The sequence below is a fragment of the Rhinatrema bivittatum genome, chromosome 5 (genome assembly GCF_901001135.1).
Source record: "Rhinatrema bivittatum chromosome 5, aRhiBiv1.1, whole genome shotgun sequence".
NCBI lineage: Eukaryota > Metazoa > Chordata > Amphibia > Gymnophiona > Rhinatrematidae > Rhinatrema > Rhinatrema bivittatum.
In genome coordinates, this window is record NC_042619.1 from 65,466,324 (window position 1) to 65,487,733 (window position 21,410).

Genomic DNA, 21,410 nt, shown 5'->3' on the forward strand with positions numbered 1-21,410 from the left:
AATTTCTTCAGTGATATCAAATTTGCAGTTAATTCCTCTGACTGTGTATGTCACACTACTTCCCCTCCCCTCCCCCCCCCCCCCCCCCAAAAAAAAACCCATCCTGCATTGGATGTGCCCATCTACAGTGCCACTTTTATATAGAGTCCTATTCACCCTATTAAAGTGCCCGGCAAGAGAGAGCCAGGTGGGGAGCCAGGAGAGAGGGCTTACCCAGATCAAAAGCACAGCCTTTCCGTAGGGATTTTGGATTTACAAAGGTACAATTGGGGGAAATAGTTTTAATATGGCCCTGGAGAATTGGGCTGGTCCTAGCATCTCTGGACAGGAACTGAAAGCTTTAAGTTTCAATACTGATGCATGGAATAAAGTTGCTTTTTACTACAAGAAGCTGGCTCTGAACTGTGTGTTCCAGAGAACTGTCAGTAGGTTGCGAACAGCTCAGGTTGTGCACCTGTGACACGCTATCAAGTATAATGATTCCTATATCATAGGGTTTGCAGCAGAGTTTCGTTAGAAAGAACTTGGCAATATTAGCAGCCTTCTCTAATGTTTCAATCGTTTACAAATCTATCTCATGCATTTTCATTGGAGATCTCCTGTAAACCCAACTAGTCTGCAAACCTCAACAACCAAAGGTTCCTTACCTCTGTCCTTGAGAGAATAATACCACAAGGCTTATACTTAGCAAGTTTGTCTCTTGTACTCGTTCTTTTCAGCTAATGATTGCTTGACACAATTTAGAATTCTTTGTTGGGCGTCTGATTCAGTTTAAAACGTTATTGTGAGGGTGTATCCATCACATAGAATGGTTATCAGTGTGTAAAAAGGCCAAACTGACCAATCTACTTGACCAGTTCAGTCATTTCTGCCATGCCATACAATATTTGTTAAACATTTTCTCCAGAGAATAGTTTGTAACTGAGATCACTGTTCAAAATGTTTGCTGTTTTTCACAGATGTACATGAACAGAGAGGACTGGAATCCATAAGATTTTTTTGGCTAAAATAGTGGTCAGTATTGGATATTGAACTGAAACTTAACATGACGTTCTCTTTCAAGGATAAAGCACACATGAGAGTGAACTTTTTATGCATTCACATGCTTTGTTTTGCACAATCACTTCTTTTTTAAATTAACTAAACATTTAAAGGGCTTATAAAGAAAATGCATGTCATTAAAATTTCATTTGCCTAAGACTGTTATATTTTAAAGTCTTGACAACAACAAAAACATTCTTTTGTCTGGTTGACTAACGAAATATTTTTGTACTAGTTAATTTAATATTTTCTGCTAGAGTAATGAATGTTTAAAAGTTTAGCTATGGCAATGGTTGGTGAATTTGTGTGAATTGTGTTCTCTCAATTACCATATCCCATTCTACGTACATTCCACCTAATAACCTCTTGGCCTCTTTCTGGCAAAGATTTAAGTGTTCTCGGCCGTACATTAGAAATTTTAGCTGAGATAAAGATCTTGCACAATATGGGAATTAATGTCCTTCCACCTGACCCCCATTAGGGAGACAAAATGTTATTATCATGATCAAAGCAGGATTAGCCTCTTGTTTGAAAAAATACAGTTGCTCTTTTCACCATGATTTGATTCTTGTCTCTTATCAAAAGCTCAGCTAATATCAGTGTTTTATCAGCAGCAAAATAATTTAATAAAACATCCCAAAGCACCAATACCACTTTTTGATAGTTGTGTTATTATTCCTGATAAAAGGACTGATCACGAGGGTTTAACATAAATATAATCTAATTTCTGATTCCATAGTAGTGTAATTGGCATTATACTACTTTCCTTAATTTTTAAGCAATGTCCTATAATTAAGTGTGTTGCAGAAAAAAGTGAGAAATCCATTATACAGTGTTTATTTTTCTTTAGTGTGATACTTAAACACATTTATAAAAAAAGATGCAATTGTATAGCCAACTTTAAATAGTTTATTTCTCATTGACAATATTAAATACAAAGAATCCAAAAATACAATTCAGCTTTAGTAAATCAGACCTTAAAATAGCTTAAAAAAAACAAACAAGTACATTTATAAATTAAACACCAAAAAATATACAGAAGCTCTATATACAATTTCTACATATTCTATAAATCAACATGGAAGTGAAAACAATGACCTGCAATAAACCAACTTCAATTTGTATACGCTCTGGTTTACTTCAATTTATGCCTGAAGAATTGAAGTGTTATACAGTCTTGTAAAAGCACTCAACTATGTAAATCAGTTTCTTTCCATAATATAGTTCTATCTTGCTTTTAACTGAAATGCCTATTAGGTGACTACCGAAAATAGCAATAACAGTAATCAAGTAACAATTGCCATGATCAAACTACGAGAAGCAAAACATTTGCATGGGGGTTATTTAAGGAAGTAATAAATAGGAGAGGTAATACAACTGGATGCAATACTTATAATTAATGGAATTATCTTAAAATATGAACCACCATCAATCATTTAAGAATATGCAACCAACTGTAAAAAATAATGCCATAACAACATTTTTTCCTGTCATGTGCTACATCACACCATGTGTTTCAGTGTTCTTAGCAGCCTAACCAGCTGTTGTTCTTCAAGAGACTCATAACTCTTTTAGATTTAATACTGAACTGATACTGCCATTTGCCACTGAAGAAATAGAGAAATCCTAGGGAAAAAAAGCAATAGATATGATTAGAGAATATAACACAATTTCTATTGATAAACTCTATGTTATATCTTCCAAAGTGTCTAACCTAATTAAGGATTTAGATAAACTTTAACCAGTGTGACCTCACTCCAAAACTGCTTTTAAACTAGGTCTTTGGCAGGGTAGCAGGGGATTGGGGGAGAGAGGTTGTTAATTTGTCATTACCTACAGTAAAGCAAATCCATGCTATAGGTTTCTTTTTATGTAGCTAGTCAGTATAAATTATAGGGATGTGCTTCGTTTTCAGCCCGCCGCAGGAAATATTGTATTTCCCACAGTTTGGGCCTTTGAAATTTGAGGGACCCAAATTTCGGGTTAGAACACACTAACCTGGAACCGAATTTTTCCCAAAATTTCGGGAAGAATTTGTTCAGGTTTTGGAGTCCCTAATACAGCAACCCCTCATAATACTCATTCAATTTACTCACGCAACTCACTCAACGGAATCTTACTTTAACAGAATTGACTTTTTAGGTCCTAAGCTCCATTTATAAAATGGAGACGTGTTGTAATACAATTGTTAGAAGAAAAAAAAATAAACAAAGAACATGAAAAGTAGCAAAAAGAGTCAAAAGCAACTGATAAAATAACTAAAAATAGTGTTCTGCATCAAAGGATATCCTGTGGGATGTATATTTTGTTGTACAGGAATGTTACAGAGGTACCTCCCTGGAAGCACATAGGAGCACATCTCCAGGTTTTTAATGAAGGTCAATGGGAAAATAGGTTCTGATATACAGAACTCTGAAATATTGGAAAAAACTGCATGAAGATATCTCTTGAGTATATTGCAGGGTTTCTGCATATGCTCTAATTTATTTTTATTTTTTATTTATTTGTATTTTTCTATACCGGCATTCACGGAGTTCGTATCATGTCGGTTTACATAAAACAAGGGGTGAGAAATACATTATAACGTAAATAACTAATAACATAAGAGTATACATTAAAAGGTAAAACAAGTGCATGGAAGAAAAAAAGTTACAATAAAACGGGGTCATTCTAACTGGGATTAGAGTTAGAGGAAAGATAAACAGTTTAACGAGAAGTAAAACATTGTAATGATTGGTAGATAGAGACTGTTTCAGTTTAATAGGAAATGATCAGTAATGCTGCATTTGATGGTAGAGAATCTTTAAGGGTCCGGAAATGCTTTCAAGAACAGCCATGTTTTCAGTCTTTTCCTGAAGGTTTGAAGACATGGTTCCTGTCTTAGTTCTAGGGGGATGGAGTTCCACAGTGGGAGACCTGCTGTGGAGAAGGCCCGATCTCTCAATGTTATATGTTGGGTGGTATTGTTGTGTGGTACCTGTAGATATTCTCTATATGCTTCCCTGATGGGTCTGTTGGAGGAGTGTTTTTTAAGAGCTATTTGTAAATGGAGTGGAGCCAGTCCATGAATATTCTTGTAGATTGTGGTGAGGGATAGAAGTAAATAGAGGTAAATGTAAATCCTCAGAATATGTAAGATACCTATGGGAAGGCGAGTGAACATGTACACATAAGTCAATTTTCAGTAAGCTACTGAGTGGCAAAAGTAACCAGGTACTTTTACTGGTTATCATCTGTAGTCAAACTTTCAACTCCTTCTAAGTGGCTAAACTTTGCAGCTGAAAATTTGCATAAATCTAGCTGAAAATCCATGCTGACTGGCTAAATTATACAGCTGCCTCTTTTTTGAGCAGCTAAATTTGGGTGGACAAATTTAGCCAGTCAATAGCATAAGCCTTTTGAAAATTAACCCCATAGAATATGGCCCATATCCCCTGCCTTCTTCAATACCTCAGACCTTACTAGATCTCTGACTTTTGCATTATTTCCCTTCCACTACATCTGCCACATGCGTTTTTGATTTTTATTTGTGACAGTTAACTTTAAAAATATAAGAGGCGAAGCCTTAATATGGAGCTGCTGTTCAGAATTTTTGAAGTTCTGGTAAGTAAGTAATTTTTCCATATGGTATATATCCTGCATATTTTTTTCACTATATGCTGCTGAAAAGCAGCGCATGACCTATGCATGCAGAATGACTAAGGTCAAAATAGGATCTGCTTCAACCTTTTATATGACTAATGTACAGCTACATAGAGGGGGTTTGGCAAAAAAAAAAAAAAAGCTAAATCAGTCAACCAGACTGGCCAATTCAGCCTTTTCCAGTGAATGCAATCCCAACATGTCACCAAATTTTGATCATGTAAAGCATCTGAATAAACCCAAGTGAGTTTTTTATTATCCCAATAATCTTAAAAATGAATTCAATGTTCACATCTGATGAAAAATTCAACTGAATCAGAAAGATGATTACCATTTTTCTGGAAAACAGCATGGACCTTCTGAGTAATCCCTGGAAAGTCCTCAGATATTTCTCTTGGAAAACCTTTGTCCAGGACCTTGCGTTCTTCATCGTAACTAATGAAAAGAGATAACACTTCAGAAAAGGCCGAAATTAATCATGCAATATGAAATTATTCTGTTTAACGGACTTGTCAACTAATACCACCCACATCCTCAATCCAGAACAGCAGCACTTTCTTAAATTCGATCATTTTTGTTTTCTGAATGTTCCAGTTTTTGTTAACCATTTGTTGAAACATCTTGTAATATTGACTAATAACTTCAGCGAGATAACTAGATTTATATTCTACCTCAATGTGTTCTGAGTAACAAAAAAATTAAATACTTTCAAGGAACCATAGATGATGCTTTATTGTTATAATATGATTGAGTATACATGAGTAAGACTGTATAGACACGAGTCTACATTACCAAGGTTAACTATTCTGTATATGGAGGAACAATTCCTCATTTTTTGGTTAGAAAGTGTTGTTTTTCATTCTATCCTGCCCTCTATGCTACACCCTCAAAAAAATCACCCATTCCAGTACAGTTCAATAGGGCTTTAAAATATGCCTCTCTTACCCATAATATATATCCCAAACAGTTGCTCAAAGTATAGCATTGGAAAGTTGATCACCCAGATTTGCATTGTATTAATACAGTATTTAGGATAAATATAGTTCTTATACTATAGTATTTAAAATCTATGGAATAAACATATGGAAGTCAGCATGACTATAATCTATTCTTTCAGATAGGCATCCTATATATGCTCTTTACCACAGAATGCCAAATACTTCTCACTGTGTTTTGTACTATGTGGATATCAATATACTGTATACAGATATAAGTACACTGTAGAGCATAAGCAGTTATATTTTTATTTCTACTTAGCCTGAAGTTTGAGGACCTGATTTACTGCAAGTATTGATGAAAATTAGGATTAATTAATCTTACCTCCAGTATTTGTCAGCTACGAAGAAATATGTTTTCCCTTTCTCCTCAATATAAACAGCTGCATCGATTTTCTTCACAGTTTTTGGGAACCCCAGCTGGTAGATACTCTTAGGATAACCTTGAAGTAGTGTATATCCATTCATAGCCCAGTACTTGGATCCTGTCCAAAAATGTACAGGAAGAAACATTTTGTTAGAATTCATCCTTTAATCATTCATTCAGCTTTTTAAATAGTTTACTGTATAATAGTAGAAAAGCATGAAGGATAATTCAGCTTTACCTTTAAAAAGAAGAATCTGATCTGTCTCAGGATTTTCATAAGCAGCCTCTATACCAACGGGTAGGGATGACCAGAAGGACTTAATAAAATGCAGTTCAGCTTGAGCTATCTGCGGGTGCTTGCGCCAAAAGAACCTATTTTAGAAACGAAAGCCGGATATTACTGTGAGTGTCCAGTTCTAATTCTAGACATGATCAAAAAGTGAGATTACAGGCTTTTCATCACAACTCCATAAATCTAACATGATTTCCTATAACAAAAATGATGGGGTTTATTATGTACGTCAGAGCAGTGCCAAAAACATAATATCACAGTCAACAAGCGCAATTAAGAAGACGTGTTAATGAACGTAACATAGGCACTTGTTTCCAAGCTGGCTCGGCCACTCCTTTCACCTCCTCCCCTCCATAAAGATTCTTCTGCCCGATGGGGGTGGGAGGACAGCAACAGAAGACTGATTCAGAATGGCAGCAAGAAGACGGAGTCTCTAACCTGCTGAAGTCATTGCTCTCGCCCGGCCGGATCGGCCAGTTGGGCTCATCCTCTCCCCACCCCTGCTCTAGACTCTTCCCGCTAGCAGGAAAAGGGTGACAAAATGAGGCTGCAGCGTGGGAAAGGGAGAAGGGGTAGCCTTGCCAGCTGCAACAGCCATGTTATTTTGGCTCGTGTTATCTCGGGGGTCCCTGAATCTGCCATTGGATATGTTCGGTGAGGAGGCTTTTCTGCCTGAATATGAAATGCCCGAGTGATGAGATGGTAGAAGTTTGATGATTCAAATGGGAACAGCTTTTGTTATAAGAACATTGACTCCTGAGGAAGGATTTATTTCGAAACTTGCGCAAGTCGGGCTGGATGAAGCAGCGGCATAAATATTACATCTTAATCCAGCTAAGTTTCAGTTCTAGGCAGTCTGTATACAGATATTGAGAAGTCTTTGGGGCAGTTTTTTAAATTTAAAAAATATATAGTTTATGTCACGATACAAGTGCACTTTAACAAAGTATGAATTTCACAGTGCTTCATGCAATTCATTAAAAAAAAAAAAAGAGGTGGAAGGAGGGTTGGTTGATGATTAATATAAAAGGACGGGATAACCTGGATGGTTCCTACCAAAAAAAATATATGAAACCCCCACTTTCCACTTTATGTAATTTTCAAGAAGGAATTGCTCTGTGAAATTTATAAACAGTTTACACGAGGTTCCCTTTTTTTTTTTTTACTTATTGAATATTTTGAACCTTCGTTGATGATCTGTTAATTGATTTGGTTTGTCCCATTATTCTAGGACATATCATTTTAAATTGTGCTAAGGGAAATAAAGTTCCTCACAGAGGACATTGATTTCTGGCTGTCTGAAAGTTGTGTCTATTACATCAAACTTGCCACAAACTATCATGACAAATTTTGAACTGACCTGTGTCTGTCATGAACTGGGGACAGTTTATCCTCTTATCTTCTTGAACTGACAGAAAATTCTGCTAAGTGAGGATGGATGGAACTGAATTAGGAAGGGGAAAATGGACTGACTAGATGATCCTGGAGGTCTTTAACTGCCATACACTTCTCTGCTTCTATGTTTTGTTGTGTTTATCGTTTTCACCATGAGCAAGTATGAGTTCATACCAAACTCTGAAGGATTGCAACTTAAATATTATCAGTATTCATGTAAATAAATCTAATATGCTGACACGGAAGGATATAGTCACCATCTACCAATGAAATCAGCAACAACAGCAAAATACAGGGAGAATATTGTTTCTGATCAGTTCTGCACCAACCTGATGGAAATTGGTTCAGAACCAAAATGTTGCTAGTGATGTTCTTCCAATTAAATAATATCAGGAATTAATTTTGATTGTGTTACTCAATTCATTTGGGCTTCCTGAGTCTATAATAGTATACCATCGATGACTGCAAAAACAGCATCTTTATTGGTATCCTCATCTCTAAGGTATAAAGCACCTTGCAAAAGTCTAGCCACACAGTGTTTCATTTTGGGGATGGTACAGAGAGTTCTGAACCACTGAAGCAATTATTTTAGCAGGCATCCGGTAGACTTTTCATTTCGGAAACAATTTCAGAGAACAGCTATAAGTGGCATGAGCCTACGACGTAAGCTACTTCCCTGGGATAATGATGCTCTGGAATTAGACTGTTGCCAATAATTTAAAACTTCCAGTAATCTGTTGTCTCCCTGCAGAACTGGATGGCTTGCTATGGCAACCCACTACAGCCTCATCGGTTTTTAATGAAACCGATCATGTATTACTGCAAAATGGAACTCCAGCAGAGGACATGGGATGCTGCAGGCTGTCAGCGGTTTTAAAGTGTTAACATTCTAAATCACATCAACATTCCAGCAAAGAACCTTCCAATGCATAGTTCTAGAATCAGTGATTACTGAAGAAAATAATGTTTGTTGATATTATTAGTGCACTAGACATCTGATGAATCATTAAGGGGCCAATGTATTAAATGCATAAACATTTTTGTAAGTGTTAATACATGTTAAAGTACTGTTAACATATGTAAGCTAAATTATGCAAATTAAGTGTTTTTCATGTGTGTAAATTAGAATGCAAGAACGTTAATGCAAAAATCATGCTAATGAGATGCAAAGCTGTGTAAAACAACTCTTTAACTGTTGGTACAGTGAAAAGTAGACATGCTAATAGATTCTGAAATGGAGTGTAGTTAAACTTTTGCAATTCTTTCACAAGCATCTGCTTACTTGTATATGTGACCTTTAATGTCTGCAGTAATGTGTGCTTCATTTGTATCTCATTAACATCTGCCCATTAGTATATGTGTAAAACACTGGATTTACATGCATTAAAGGCAGATGATAACACTCTTTAGTAGATCAGCACATAAATCTTTAAAAATATCTTAAACACTTAAGAAGTATATGAAGATAAAAGTTGAGAATGTTTATGAAAAATAGTTACCTGTCTGTAAAGAACATAATTTCTCCACGGAGGGTAGTGATAGCATCAAAGATTACATTAGTATCACAGACTGTTGGTGTGGTGGGTCCAGTAGGTTTAACAGGATTTGTTGATGCTCCTAAGAATAAAAAGTAGAACTAAGGGTCCCGAAATGAAAATCCAGCAGGAAGACACAGAACCAACATAAGGAATTTTTTTTTCACAGAAAGGATGCCTGGAATGCTCTTCTGGAAGAGCTGGTGAGGACAAAAACAGTAAGGTGCATGGGGTAACCTGCACGGAGCAGCTGTTAGTACCTTTAACCAGAAGGCATGGGGAATTACTACTTTTAACCAATTAGCCTTGAAGATCTTGACACAACTGCAACATCACTCTCCACTTTAACAGTGGGGAGGTGAAAAAGGGTATTGGATTCTGAAGACAGCCAATGCTGGGCCCCTACTTATATGATCTGGGGTACTGATACTCTGACATTAGGGATAAACCTTCTATGGCCAAGGCCAAAGCAAGGAACATTCAAGCAGCATTGACTGAATTATCAGGAAGGCTGCTCACCATGTAAAAACATTGCTATAATTTTGTTATGGGTTTGACAGTTGCTTGGTTTTGCTTGTATTACTATCCTTAAATTAAGGCATGAGGGTAACCTGCATGGAGTGGCAGTTACTACCCTTAACAGACACATGGGATAACCTGCATAAGAACATATGAAGAACATAAGAACATGCCATACTGGGTCAGACCAAGGGTCTATCAAGCTCAGCATCCTGTTTCCAATAGTGGCCAATCCAGGCCATAAGAACCTGGCAAGTACCCAAAAACTAAGTCTATTCCATATTACTTTTGCTAGTAATAGCAGTGGCTATTTTCTAAGTCAACTTAATTACTAGCAGGTAATGGACTTCTCCTCCAAGAACTTATCCAATCCTTTTTTAAGCACAGCTACACTAACTGCACTAACCACATCCTCTGGCAACAAATTCCAGAGTTTAATTGTGCGTTGAATGAAAAAGAACTTTCTCCGATTAGTTTTAAATGTGCCACATGTTAACTTCATGTGGAGCAGCAGTTACTGCCTTTGTGGACACTTGCGAGTAACCTGCACGGAGTGGCAGTTGCTGCCATGGGAAGCTTGCTAGGCAGACTGGGTGGACCATTTGGGGGGTTTTTTCTGCCAACAATACTATGTTACTATAATTTGAAAACTGGTATTTCCAGGGGCACAACAATTCTTCATAGATATTTGGATGTATGTTTGAAGGATACAGACTATAACAAAACAAAGAGTACATTTTATCTTGCTATTTCCAATATAGCTTACTTACTTGAATATGCAATTACAATAGAACACCTTTTATCTGAAAACTCCCAACATCTGGAAAATCATGGGCTTTGGTCCATGATCTGTTTCTGGAAAATCTCCCATTCATCCTTATCTGGAATGGCTTTGTTCTCAAACATTCCAGATGAAAGTTACTCTACTGCATACCCTCATTCATTAATAGAAAGAAAAATTCTGTACACAAATTTTTCACATAAAATGCTAACGGCATAAGTTCTGTTTACCATAGAGATCTTGAATGGCATTAATATCATCCTGAGGAAGGTGGAACGTATCAGGATCATCGTTGGAGTAAGTTGGGAACATCAAAGCACCAGGGTCATTGGAATGAGAGAGACCCAGTGAATGACCAAACTCATGAGCAGCTACAAGGAACAAGTTGTATCCTAACAGGAAAAGAGGTGTAAAGAGAAATATTTTAGCATGAAAATAGATACAATGTAGCACAACTTACAAGATATGATAATATGACTTTTTCAGCAAATATACAGAAATAAGGGTCACCCTTTTATTGGACTAGCTTATCTGTATCTAGCTTTTTGAAGTTAGTCACAGATGTATTATGTTATCCCAATAAAAATGTTATCACTTACAACTTGTCTGCTAAACCTTATTTCAACATAATCCTGAGGACTAACGCAGCACACACAATACTTTGCTCAGTGAATATACAAATAGAAGAACTTCAAAATGATGGGAATTATCTAATGTAACATCCATTACTAGTAGGATAATCTAGGTGTCTACATTAGATAATTTCCACCATCGTAACTATGCACAATCATGCCATTCTCTGCTCTCCATCTCTTTCTTCTTCTGTCCCTGTCTGTGTATTGCAGATGGTTAAAGTAAAAAGAACACCCACTCAGATTTTTAAGTCTAAATGTTGTTATCTCAGTCAGTTAAGTTTGTGGTTTTAATTGCATTATAAAAAAAAAGTATTAACAAATGCTGACAAGGAGGTTTGATGATGACAACAAAGCAACCTTAAGCAGATAACTTTCATCGCTGCTACTTGCCGCTTATGAAGCATCTCTCCATTTTCTTAATTTTATAACTACAAAGAGGGATTGACCTTGACAGAACTCTTACATTCAAATTGAAGGCTTTTTTCTAATTGGAGGTAACTGTACACTTCTGGTGTGGAGGGTTAACTGGCTTTATAATGTCAAAAGGAAGCCTAAGTGTAATGGTGACATGCTCAATTTACAGCTTTAGTATGCTTTGTAAGGCAGTCTAATATGATGTTGCTAAGGTAATGTAATATGGTGTTGCTCAAGTATTTATAAAATCAGGATAACCTTAGCTTTTTCAGGGGTTTTCTGCTTAACTCTTAAGGAAAGTGTCATACTATTGCTGTTTGCTAATGTGACTGCTGCTCTGCAATTATTGCTCAGTCAAAATCTTGGTGATATTGTTTCTATAATTCATTTAAAAAAAAACAAAACCCTAATGGAGCTGTCTTGGTTTATAAAGATGACAGTGTTGAATAGACCCAAGTTTTTCTCAGCAGAAACGAAATGGATGAAAGTTCTAAGAAAGCAGCACTATAAATGTTTCTGTTTCTTGCTTGAAACAAACATGTTCTGAACTGTTTCTTGCATGAAACAAACGTTCTGAAAGTAATCACATGTATTTAAGAATTGGTAACAAAAAAAAAAAACCCCTAACATACCATTTGTTCCTTTGGTCCACTTTTCATCTTCATCAAAGTGGGTGTCACCACCAATACCTTTACCGGGCTGAAAGGCATGAGCCAGAAGTCCTTCAGGTCCATCAAATGGAGAATTGTCACCATGATCTTATAAACAAATGAAAAAAAGTAATACATCACTGCTGTGCACCAACTGCTGTACATGCTTGCAAAATGAATCACTGTACAAAGAAGATTATTGTAATCTTATGTAATTAGTTACCTCCAGCTTCAAAAGCAATCTCAATGTCAGAGATACCATCATAAATCCTGGTGAATTTCAGTGGTGTCACATCACTCCAGACCTTTAAGGCCTTTTCAATTGCCTTTTCTACATCAGCTTGTGCCATATCTGGTGTGTAATTCAAAATTCTTAAAAAGAAGATAAATTAGTTCTGTCATTACATGAATAGCAACTGTATGCAAGCTTCTAAACTTGATCAGTCAATAAAATGAAAGCGGCTATTTATGCAAACACTACCTGTATGTCAGGTTAGTTTTTTCCCAGGTAGGACGTCCCGGGGTGATGCTGTAGGCCTCCACATCTGGAACCCCACACCTGGGCTTCTCCATCACTTGCACGGTTTTGGAATCCAACTTCCCCGTTACCTTCAGACCAAAAAACTCTTGCATTTGTCGGATTTTGTCAGAAAAGGGGCTTTTTCTGCTTCTTACAAAATGCTTTACTTCTGTTTCCAGGTTATAGTATCTTTTGAGATATGTCTGAGAAAAAAATAAACAAAGCTTTTTTTAAATTTTAGCATCACAAAAAGTTACTTAAGAAAGCCCTATTCTTTTTTCCTAGAAAGCAGCAGAGCAAAAATAAAATCTGAGAATAAAAAAACCAAAGTAGTTAAATAGGAATTAAAGTTAATAGGGAAATAAATATTTTAATACGACAGTTTTTGGACTATTAAAGTTCCTTTTTCAGACACCTTATTGCAATACATCGCCCAGAAAGGGAGCTTAGTAGCCCCCAAAAGGTTACAAATTTAAACATTTCTTAGTCTCAGGTACCATCTCTACCCGAGAACTTTTTGGGTTTCCTTTCAACCACTTTTATCTCTGCCTAATCTCTTCGATGCATGCATAGAACATAAAACCGACCACCCTACTGCTACTAAAGTTATAAACTGTTTCCTGATGGCTTACTACGTCACCACAAACGCAGTCCCGCTGTAATGCTTCCAGTTTAGTTACAGCAGCGAGAGATCCTGAGTGCCCGTATCTGTAGCCAGTCAGAAAGCTCTTTGAACTCTGCACAGACTATGTACCTCAGCCATAATGTTAACATGCCTCTTACTGTCAAATGATCATCTCAAACGTTACTCAACTAACACAATTTTTTTCTTTGAAATTAAGTTAGTGGCTATTGGAATAAAAATGTAGATGAAAAAAAAATGTACAGGCAAGCAAATTAAGAAGACATAAGCCTAGGCTTATCTATATATCTATGTTTATTTTTCATATTCAATATATCTATCCTACAAGAGAAGAGCACAATGAATATAAAGATTGCTTAAGGACACAGCAATAAATACACCTTTACCTATTCGTGGTGAGCACATGATGTGAATATACTTACCTCGGCAAGCTGAATATATTTCTCTTCATTTCCTTCTTCTGGTACTGCAGGAAAAGCATAAGAAAATGTAATATAAAAGAGATACAGAACCAGGAGGCAATTCATTCTGATATTTATCTTCATTGCTCTAGGCTTTGTCTAAGAGTGCCAAACTGCTCTATTCAGTCTCTACTTGTCTACTGTCTCTCTCTCCCTGCTCCTTTCTCTATTTATATTGTGTCAGCTGGACAGTGATTCATAGACTGCTAGGTTACAACTTCCTCTGTAAAAAAAATATTACCCAGAAAAAGTGACACAATATACAATAAGGTGAGGTAAGACTGCTCCCCTCTGACACACACATACATACACTCACACTCAGTCTGCCCACTCCAGTTTTGCAATGTTTGGTGTTGTTTACAGGACATACAGTAAAGGTGAATTTTAAAAGCCCAGTGCGCAGCAAAACGGGGAGATACACTCACGCGTTGGGCCGGCGTGCACCGGATGGATTTTAAAAGGCTCCCGAGTACGCACCTATCGCCCACTGTGCGCACAAAAAACTTTTTTAAAAATGGGAGGGGCATGGTCTGAGTAGCATTTGTGGACTTCTCGATGAGACCAGTGCATAAATACTTACGCGCCCAAGTGAGCAACTAAGTCCCCTGCTGCATAACTTTATTTCTGCTCTGGATGGCGTGTAAGTCATAAAATAAAAAAAAATCTAGGCATATCAGCAGCATTTTAAGAGTCAGGGCTAACGGGAGAAGAGGGGCTATTAGACCTAGGGGTTTGGAAGTCTATATCCCTTGCCTGGTCGAACTGGGATTGGAAATGGGAAAACTGCTAATTGCGTCGGCGCTTGTCTTCCAAAACCCACCACTCAACATTGCCCACACGTGTGCACGCGTTCAGCCTGTTTTGTACCATGCACGCATATGCGTGCGTATGTAATAAAATGGACGTGTCTCTGGATGCGAGCTGGCAAACGTGTGTACTGTGTGCCCGCAAGGCTGTCCAGAACACTCAGAGTAGTTGGTAACCTCTCTTTATAATCCATACTGAATGTCAGTAATATACAAAGCAAGCAAAAAGGAATCAAATTCTAAACTTGTACACAAGCAGCTGGAACAAAACCAGGAGCGGGCCTTGGTTTATGCAAAAAAAACGCTAGCATGCCAAAATTCTGAGAGTGGTGACGTTCTTGCCCTCGGCCATTCTGCAGGTTTCTAATTCTATCCTGGATCTCCACTCCCAGCCCTCCTAGGAACCCTCCTGGACCTCTGAATGTATTCTATCCCCCTGGGGGTGGTGAAAGATGAGAGTCATAGATCCAGGCTGTGTGTGTGGGGGGGGGGGGGGGGGGGGGAGAGGAAGATACTGGGAATTGAATTTGAGGTCCAAAAGGAAGGGAAACGGAGGTATAGGGACAGGGGGTGGCATGATACAGAGAGTGCCTAGGGACAGCAAAAGCCAAAATATGTCACTGACCCGGAGGACTATAATATAACATTGAAAGGTTTGGACAAGTTCCTGGAGAAAAAGTCCATAAACCATTAATCAAGGTGGAGTTGCAGAAATCCACTGCTTATCCCTGGGATAAACAGAATGGAAACCATCTACCCCTTGGGATCCTGCCAGGTACTTATGACCTGGGTTGGCTACTGTTGGAAACAGGATACCAGGCTTGATGGACCTTTGGTCTGACTCAGTATAGCAAATCTTATGTTCTTTTGTTCTTATAACTGCTTCTATGATGTCTAGGCATAATGTTTCTTCATTTCATTGTTAGAATAGACAATAATGCACTTTCCTCATGTTAGCGTTAGTAATTCTGCTGTCAGTGGTGCTGCTCATCCTCTTTCCAAATCATCCAGTATGATTGACTTTCAGTTTGCTTCCTGTTTGAAGTAAATTTAATTTAATTTAATTTAATTTAAATAGTGGTAAGGGACAGGGTTTCCCAACTCTCTCCCGGAGGCACACCTAACCAGTCAGATTTTCAGGATATCCATAATGAATATGCACAAGATAGATTTGCATACATTGGAGACACAGTGTATCCAATCTAACTTATGCATATTCATTGAAAACCCAACTGGATAGGTGGGCCTTCAGGAAAGGGTTGGAAACACTGATGTAGGACTGGCACTGACTATGTAACTAGAGACAAAGAGCTAGTATCAAGTTATTCATACAGGTAATGTCAGCAGAGGCTCTACACTGAGAGAATCTCAGGTCCAGAGTGGCTAGTAATGACTTTTGTATGTTTGTATTATAGTCAGGGACCTTTGTTTTCTGTTTTTATTTTCTGTTTCCTGGGAATTTCAATGTTATAAAAAAAGAAATGGTGGAAAACAGATTTTTCTCCGGTATGTGATAACAAAGTCATTTTTCCCCTGAAATGTTTTGTGTTATAGCATTGAAATTCCCAGGAAATAGAAAATAAAAACTGAAAAGGAAGGACCTGAATTATAGTATAATAGTGCCTCTTCCCAAATCATTCAGCATGATTGACTTTCGGTTTGCTTCAACAATTAGTGCAGTGTCCTCAAGAGCAGGTGGTACCAACATTGTGCTACAGGAAGACTTTCCCAAATCACATAAAAAATTCTTCCTAGATTCAGTCACACTGATCTGCTATGGGCAAAGGCAGGCAGGCAGACATTGAGGGGTAGATTTTAAAACATGCGCTCGCATCCATGTGCGCCCGCTTTCCGCTGCACACACATGGACACGCTGATTTTATAACATGCGCGCACCATTCCAATTAAGGAGCGGACTGGGAGAGAACTTCCCTACCCCCTACCTAAACTCCCTCCCTCTTCCACTCTCCTCACCACCCCTAAACCCTACCTATTTTTTTTTTTTTGGTTTGTTTCAGAACTTACTTGAGGTCCCCAGGAAATCAATGGCGCTGCCCCGCCCTCGGCCCACCCCTTTGAAGAGGCCTGACAGTTGTGCATGTACCGGGGTTTATGCACGTGGCCGGACCTCTTTGAAAATTTGCCCGGTACACTCAAGGCTCAGCCACGCGCGTAAACCCTGGGATTTACACACATAGGGGCAGATTTTAAAAGCCCTGCACGCGTAAATCCAGCTGGATTTACACGCGCAGAGGACTTGCATGCTGGCGCACCTATGTTGCATAGGCTGCCGGCGCGCGCAAAGCCCCGGGACGCGCATAAGTCCCGGGGCTTTGCTTGGGGGGCATGTCGGGGGCGGCGTGGCATTCGGGGGTGTTCCAGGAGAGGGGCCGTGGGCGTGGTGCCAGCCCGGGGGCTTTCCGGGGGCGTGGCCGAGGCCCCTGAACCAGCCCCGGGGCTGGGGAATGGCACGCCGGCAGCTAGCCGGTGCGCGCAAGTTACGCCTGCCTCGGGCAGGCGTAACTTTCTGAATGAAGGTGAGCGGGGATTTAGTTAGGGCTGGGGGGTGGGTTAGGTAGGGGAAGGGAGGGGAAGGTGGTGGGGGCCAGAAAAAAAAGTTCCCTCCGAGGCTGTTCCGATATCGGAGCGGCCTTGGAGGGAACGGAGGCAGGCTGCTCGGCTCGGCGCACGCAGGTTGCACAATTGTGCACCCCCTGCACGCACCGAAGCTGGATTTTATAACGTGTGCGTGGCGGCGCGCGCATGTTATAAAATCGGGCATAGATTTGTTCGCGTCAGGTTGCGCGAACAAATCTACGCCTGCGCATAACTTTAAAAATCTACCCCATAGGCTTTTGAAAATCTACCTGTGAGAGTCTGACGGTAATATTATTTAACTTACTATTTACCCTGCACAGCAATGGTAATGTCCTGGTGGCTTTTGGAGGGCCCTGCAGAATCCTCCTGCTCCTTTGTGCTTCAAGCTCAATCCGAACTAGGACAGGGCTCTACCACCATGAGCCTTCTTTCATTCCTCCCTATTTCATACCGCCTCCAAACTTACTTCACCCAGTCATTTCAGCAGCAGTTCCAGGCTCCTTCTAGAACCCTGTAATGATAGGGCCCAAATCTATTTATTTATTTATTTATTTATTTAATAGCTTTTTAATATTCCGACGTTCGTAGGACACATCACGCCGGTTTACAATTAACTCAGAGAAGGAGGAATTACAATGAACAGGGAATAGGGGGCAGGAGCAGGCGAGAAAGGGAACGGGGTCGGGAGTGATAGAAGAGAGGAAGGAGAAAAGTGCGGAAATGAACGAATAGAGAGGAACAACCATAACAGCAGAAAGAACTTATTTACAATTTTAACGTATTTACTTATTTACTTATTAACTTATTATTAACGTACTAACTTATTATTATTAACTTATTAACTTATGTACTTATTTACAAATCCGGTCACTAGGTGTCAGCATTGCACAATGACTGGGACTCCTTCTCTGCATGGGCTGTGAATGCTCTCTCTGTAGCATCCCCAGCCCTGGCCAGCTTGGGATGCAGAAGAAATGCCCTGGAAATTGAACCCAGGCCCTTATTGTATGGAGCATCTGAGCACTGAGCCATCGGGCTAGCTCTCATGTACTGATACATTTTTGTTAAAATGAGTAACAGCAGCAGAGGCAAAGCAAAAACTATATTCATATTCTTTTTTTTTTTTTTTTTATATTCATGTTCTTTAAAGAGTTTTGGGACAAATTAAAACCAGCACCAAGGTTTCTAGAGTATCCACTCCTGATAGCATGTCAGCAGGTCGCACCCCCACGCACCATCCCGTTCCTAAGACCAACATTAACATAACCATCATGGCAGCAATGAGAAAGCTTATATACACGTTTGGCTAATTTTCATGCTGGTCCAATGTGAGGTGCCACTGCTAAACGTACACAAATTCATTTCATGCACTTCTGAGCTTATAATTCATGAAGACAACACTATTGACAATGCTGCCGCAAGCATTTTATTACTCACATACTGCTGGTTTCCAGGAACCATTGCTGCTGATGAGGAAATGGCATCCTCCTGCCTTTACTTGCATGTCCAGTCACTGTACTTCTCCAATTTTTGAAATACCTTGCATATTTGGTGATATTGACTGGTACGATTTCTTATTCTTCCTGATTTCCTAGAACTTTTCTTAGAGATGTCATTGTTTTGTGCTGCTTCAGCTGGTGGATAGAGGGTACAAATAATTTCTTTTAATTCTTCCACTTACATGTATTCCTTTAAACGTGCACACACGGGTCAGAGTGCCGGCTTCTTCTGGTAGCAGCAGGTGCATTGGAAGCAGGGGGGGGGGGTATCCACGGGAAGACTTTATTTATTTTAAAAACGTATATTCCTCTCATATCCAAGTGTTCAAGGTGGTTAACAGGCAAAACGTTCATAAAATTATAACATAAATAGTATCATGCAATAAAATACATATTAAATCATTTAAAACAATCTATATTGTTTTAAATGGTCCGGACTATGAATTGCCCCTATGCTTGGGGTGGGGAGTACCACATGAGAAATGACATGTACTAATATGATTTATCTTCGGGTTTGTGTCCTGAGTGGGGGATGAGACAGGGTCCTGGTCATCCTGACACCAAAGCTCTGTGCCCTTCCCAAACAACCTCTCACTGGCAGCAGATAAAATCATCGCACCAGAATAACACAGTAATGAACCCTTTTACTAGTATTGTGTACGTAGACAGTAAATCCAACCAGACCATTAATTGGGAAAAGTACAGTAGTGAAGTATAATATAAACTTGCAGTTTTCTTATTTTATATCAAGCAATGCAGAAATAACACTGGGTATGACCTGTTAGCCAGGGCAACCAACATAGTCATAGGGATAGAAAAAAAAGTTAGGGAACGCTAATAGAGAAAGAGAAAGGGAAGGCAGTGAAGGACACAGCGTTCAGAAATTGTCTTTATCCCTGAGTACTCAAAAACAAGGGGGGGGGGGGGGAGCAACAGATCCACCCCAGTGTCACCAGTTTGTAAAGGGTACATCTGTTCCAAACACAAAATTGTGTGGAAAAAATATTCAAGAAATTGAAGAAGCTCCTCTTGATGGTGGAGCTGGCTAGATGACAAACCAAATAGCTGAGCACGGCAGTGTGTGGAAGGTCTCTCTCTTTGCTGGGATAGCTTCCCTGAATGCTTTACATGATACTAAACAGAAAGCAGACCTGGTTTCAGTCTCTTACAGAAAGACCACAGTCCATCAGTTTTTCTTTCCCAGTACCTGCCAGCAAGGGCTTATGCTTGACTTTGGCTGAATACCTGAAACGCCAGGTAGCGCGCACACATGGAAACACGGGCGTATTTTTTTTAAATCTACCCCTCAGCACAGAGCTAAGCTCTGGAATTCATTGCCAGAGGATGTGGTTACAGCAGTTAGCGTAACTGGGTTTAAAAAAGGTTTGGATAAGTTCCTAGAGAAAAATCCATAAACTGCTATTACGGTAATTAATAAGTAAAAGTAGTTTGTGATTAATCTAATGTTTGGGTACTTGCCAGGTTCTTATGACTTGTCTTGACCACTGTTGGAAGCAGGATACTGGGCTTGATGGACCCTTGGTCTGACCCAGTATGGCATGTTTTTATGTTCCAAAATATACAATGTTGTTCAGCCATGCCTCCTGAGTTGTGACCCAATGAAAAAAAGAACTACATATCTGAAAGTATACACAGGCCAATGAAACTCCATAAGCATGCCTTTATCAAATAAACCTCCTCCAAGAACTTGAAATTGTGCAAAGGAAAACTCTCTGGATGATCATGAGCCACTTAGACAAAGTAACAATTTGACAATTACAGTGACAGTGCCTGGGTCGAACCTCACTTAAGTGGTAACCCTAAGCATTAAGCATTGGAAACCAAAATCCCATAGTAAAATCAAGTATTGTCTTGGTTTCCCAAGGCAGCAGATTGCAAAGAACTGCTTAAAGACCTTGTGAAACTAGGAGACTGGGCATCTGAACGGAAGATGACATTTAATGTAAGACAGGGCAAAGTGATGCACATAGGGAAAAAATAATCCCAACTAAAGGTACTCAACACTGGGTTTTGTATTAGGAGGCACTACCCAGGAAAAGGACCTTGGAGCCTTTGAAGACAATATGTTAAAATCCTTGGCTCAGTGTGCAGCTTCAGTCCAAAAAGCAAACAGAATTCTAGGAATGATCCAAAACGGAATGGAAAATAAAATGCAAAATATCATATTACCTCTGTATCAAGCCATTGTGCAATTGCACCTTGAGTATTGTACGCAAATGGCCGCACCCACCCCGCCCCACCCGTTTTGTAAAGCCCCGGGACTTAGACGCGTCCCGGAGCTTTAAGTGCGTCACTGGGCCTTTATAAAATAGGGCCGGCACATGTAACACCCCCTACGCACGTAAGGCTTTTAAAATCAGTCCCAAAGTTAGGTTCCATATTAGGAGTAAGTATAACCACTCAGGGAAAGGATCTTGGAATCATTATGGACTGTACATCGAAATCCTCAGCTCAGTGTGCAGTCATGGTCAAGAAAAGCAAACAGAATGCTAGGAATTATTCAGAACGGCAAATAACAGGGAGAACATCATGTCTCGGTATGGATCTATGGTGCAATCACATCTTGCGTATTTATTGTATGCAGTTCTGGTTACCC

At 39.2% G+C, this 21,410-nt stretch overlaps 1 protein-coding gene across 1 annotated transcript; it reads right to left on the bottom strand.

Annotated features, from left to right (window-relative positions):
• Positions 1–1,940: 1,940 nt before the first annotated feature.
• Positions 1,941–14,020, bottom strand: MMP1 (matrix metallopeptidase 1). Its single transcript, XM_029602422.1, has 10 exons — positions 13,852–14,020; positions 12,748–12,989; positions 12,490–12,638; positions 12,249–12,374; positions 10,798–10,959; positions 9,232–9,349; positions 6,284–6,417; positions 6,004–6,163; positions 5,015–5,118; positions 1,941–2,667 (listed from the first exon to the last, which is right to left on the bottom strand). Exons 1-10 carry the CDS (start codon positions 13,972–13,974, stop codon positions 2,567–2,569), a joined length of 1,419 nt encoding a protein of 472 aa, XP_029458282.1. The 5' UTR covers positions 13,975–14,020; the 3' UTR covers positions 1,941–2,566.
• Between the last annotated feature and the right edge of the window lie 7,390 nt (positions 14,021–21,410).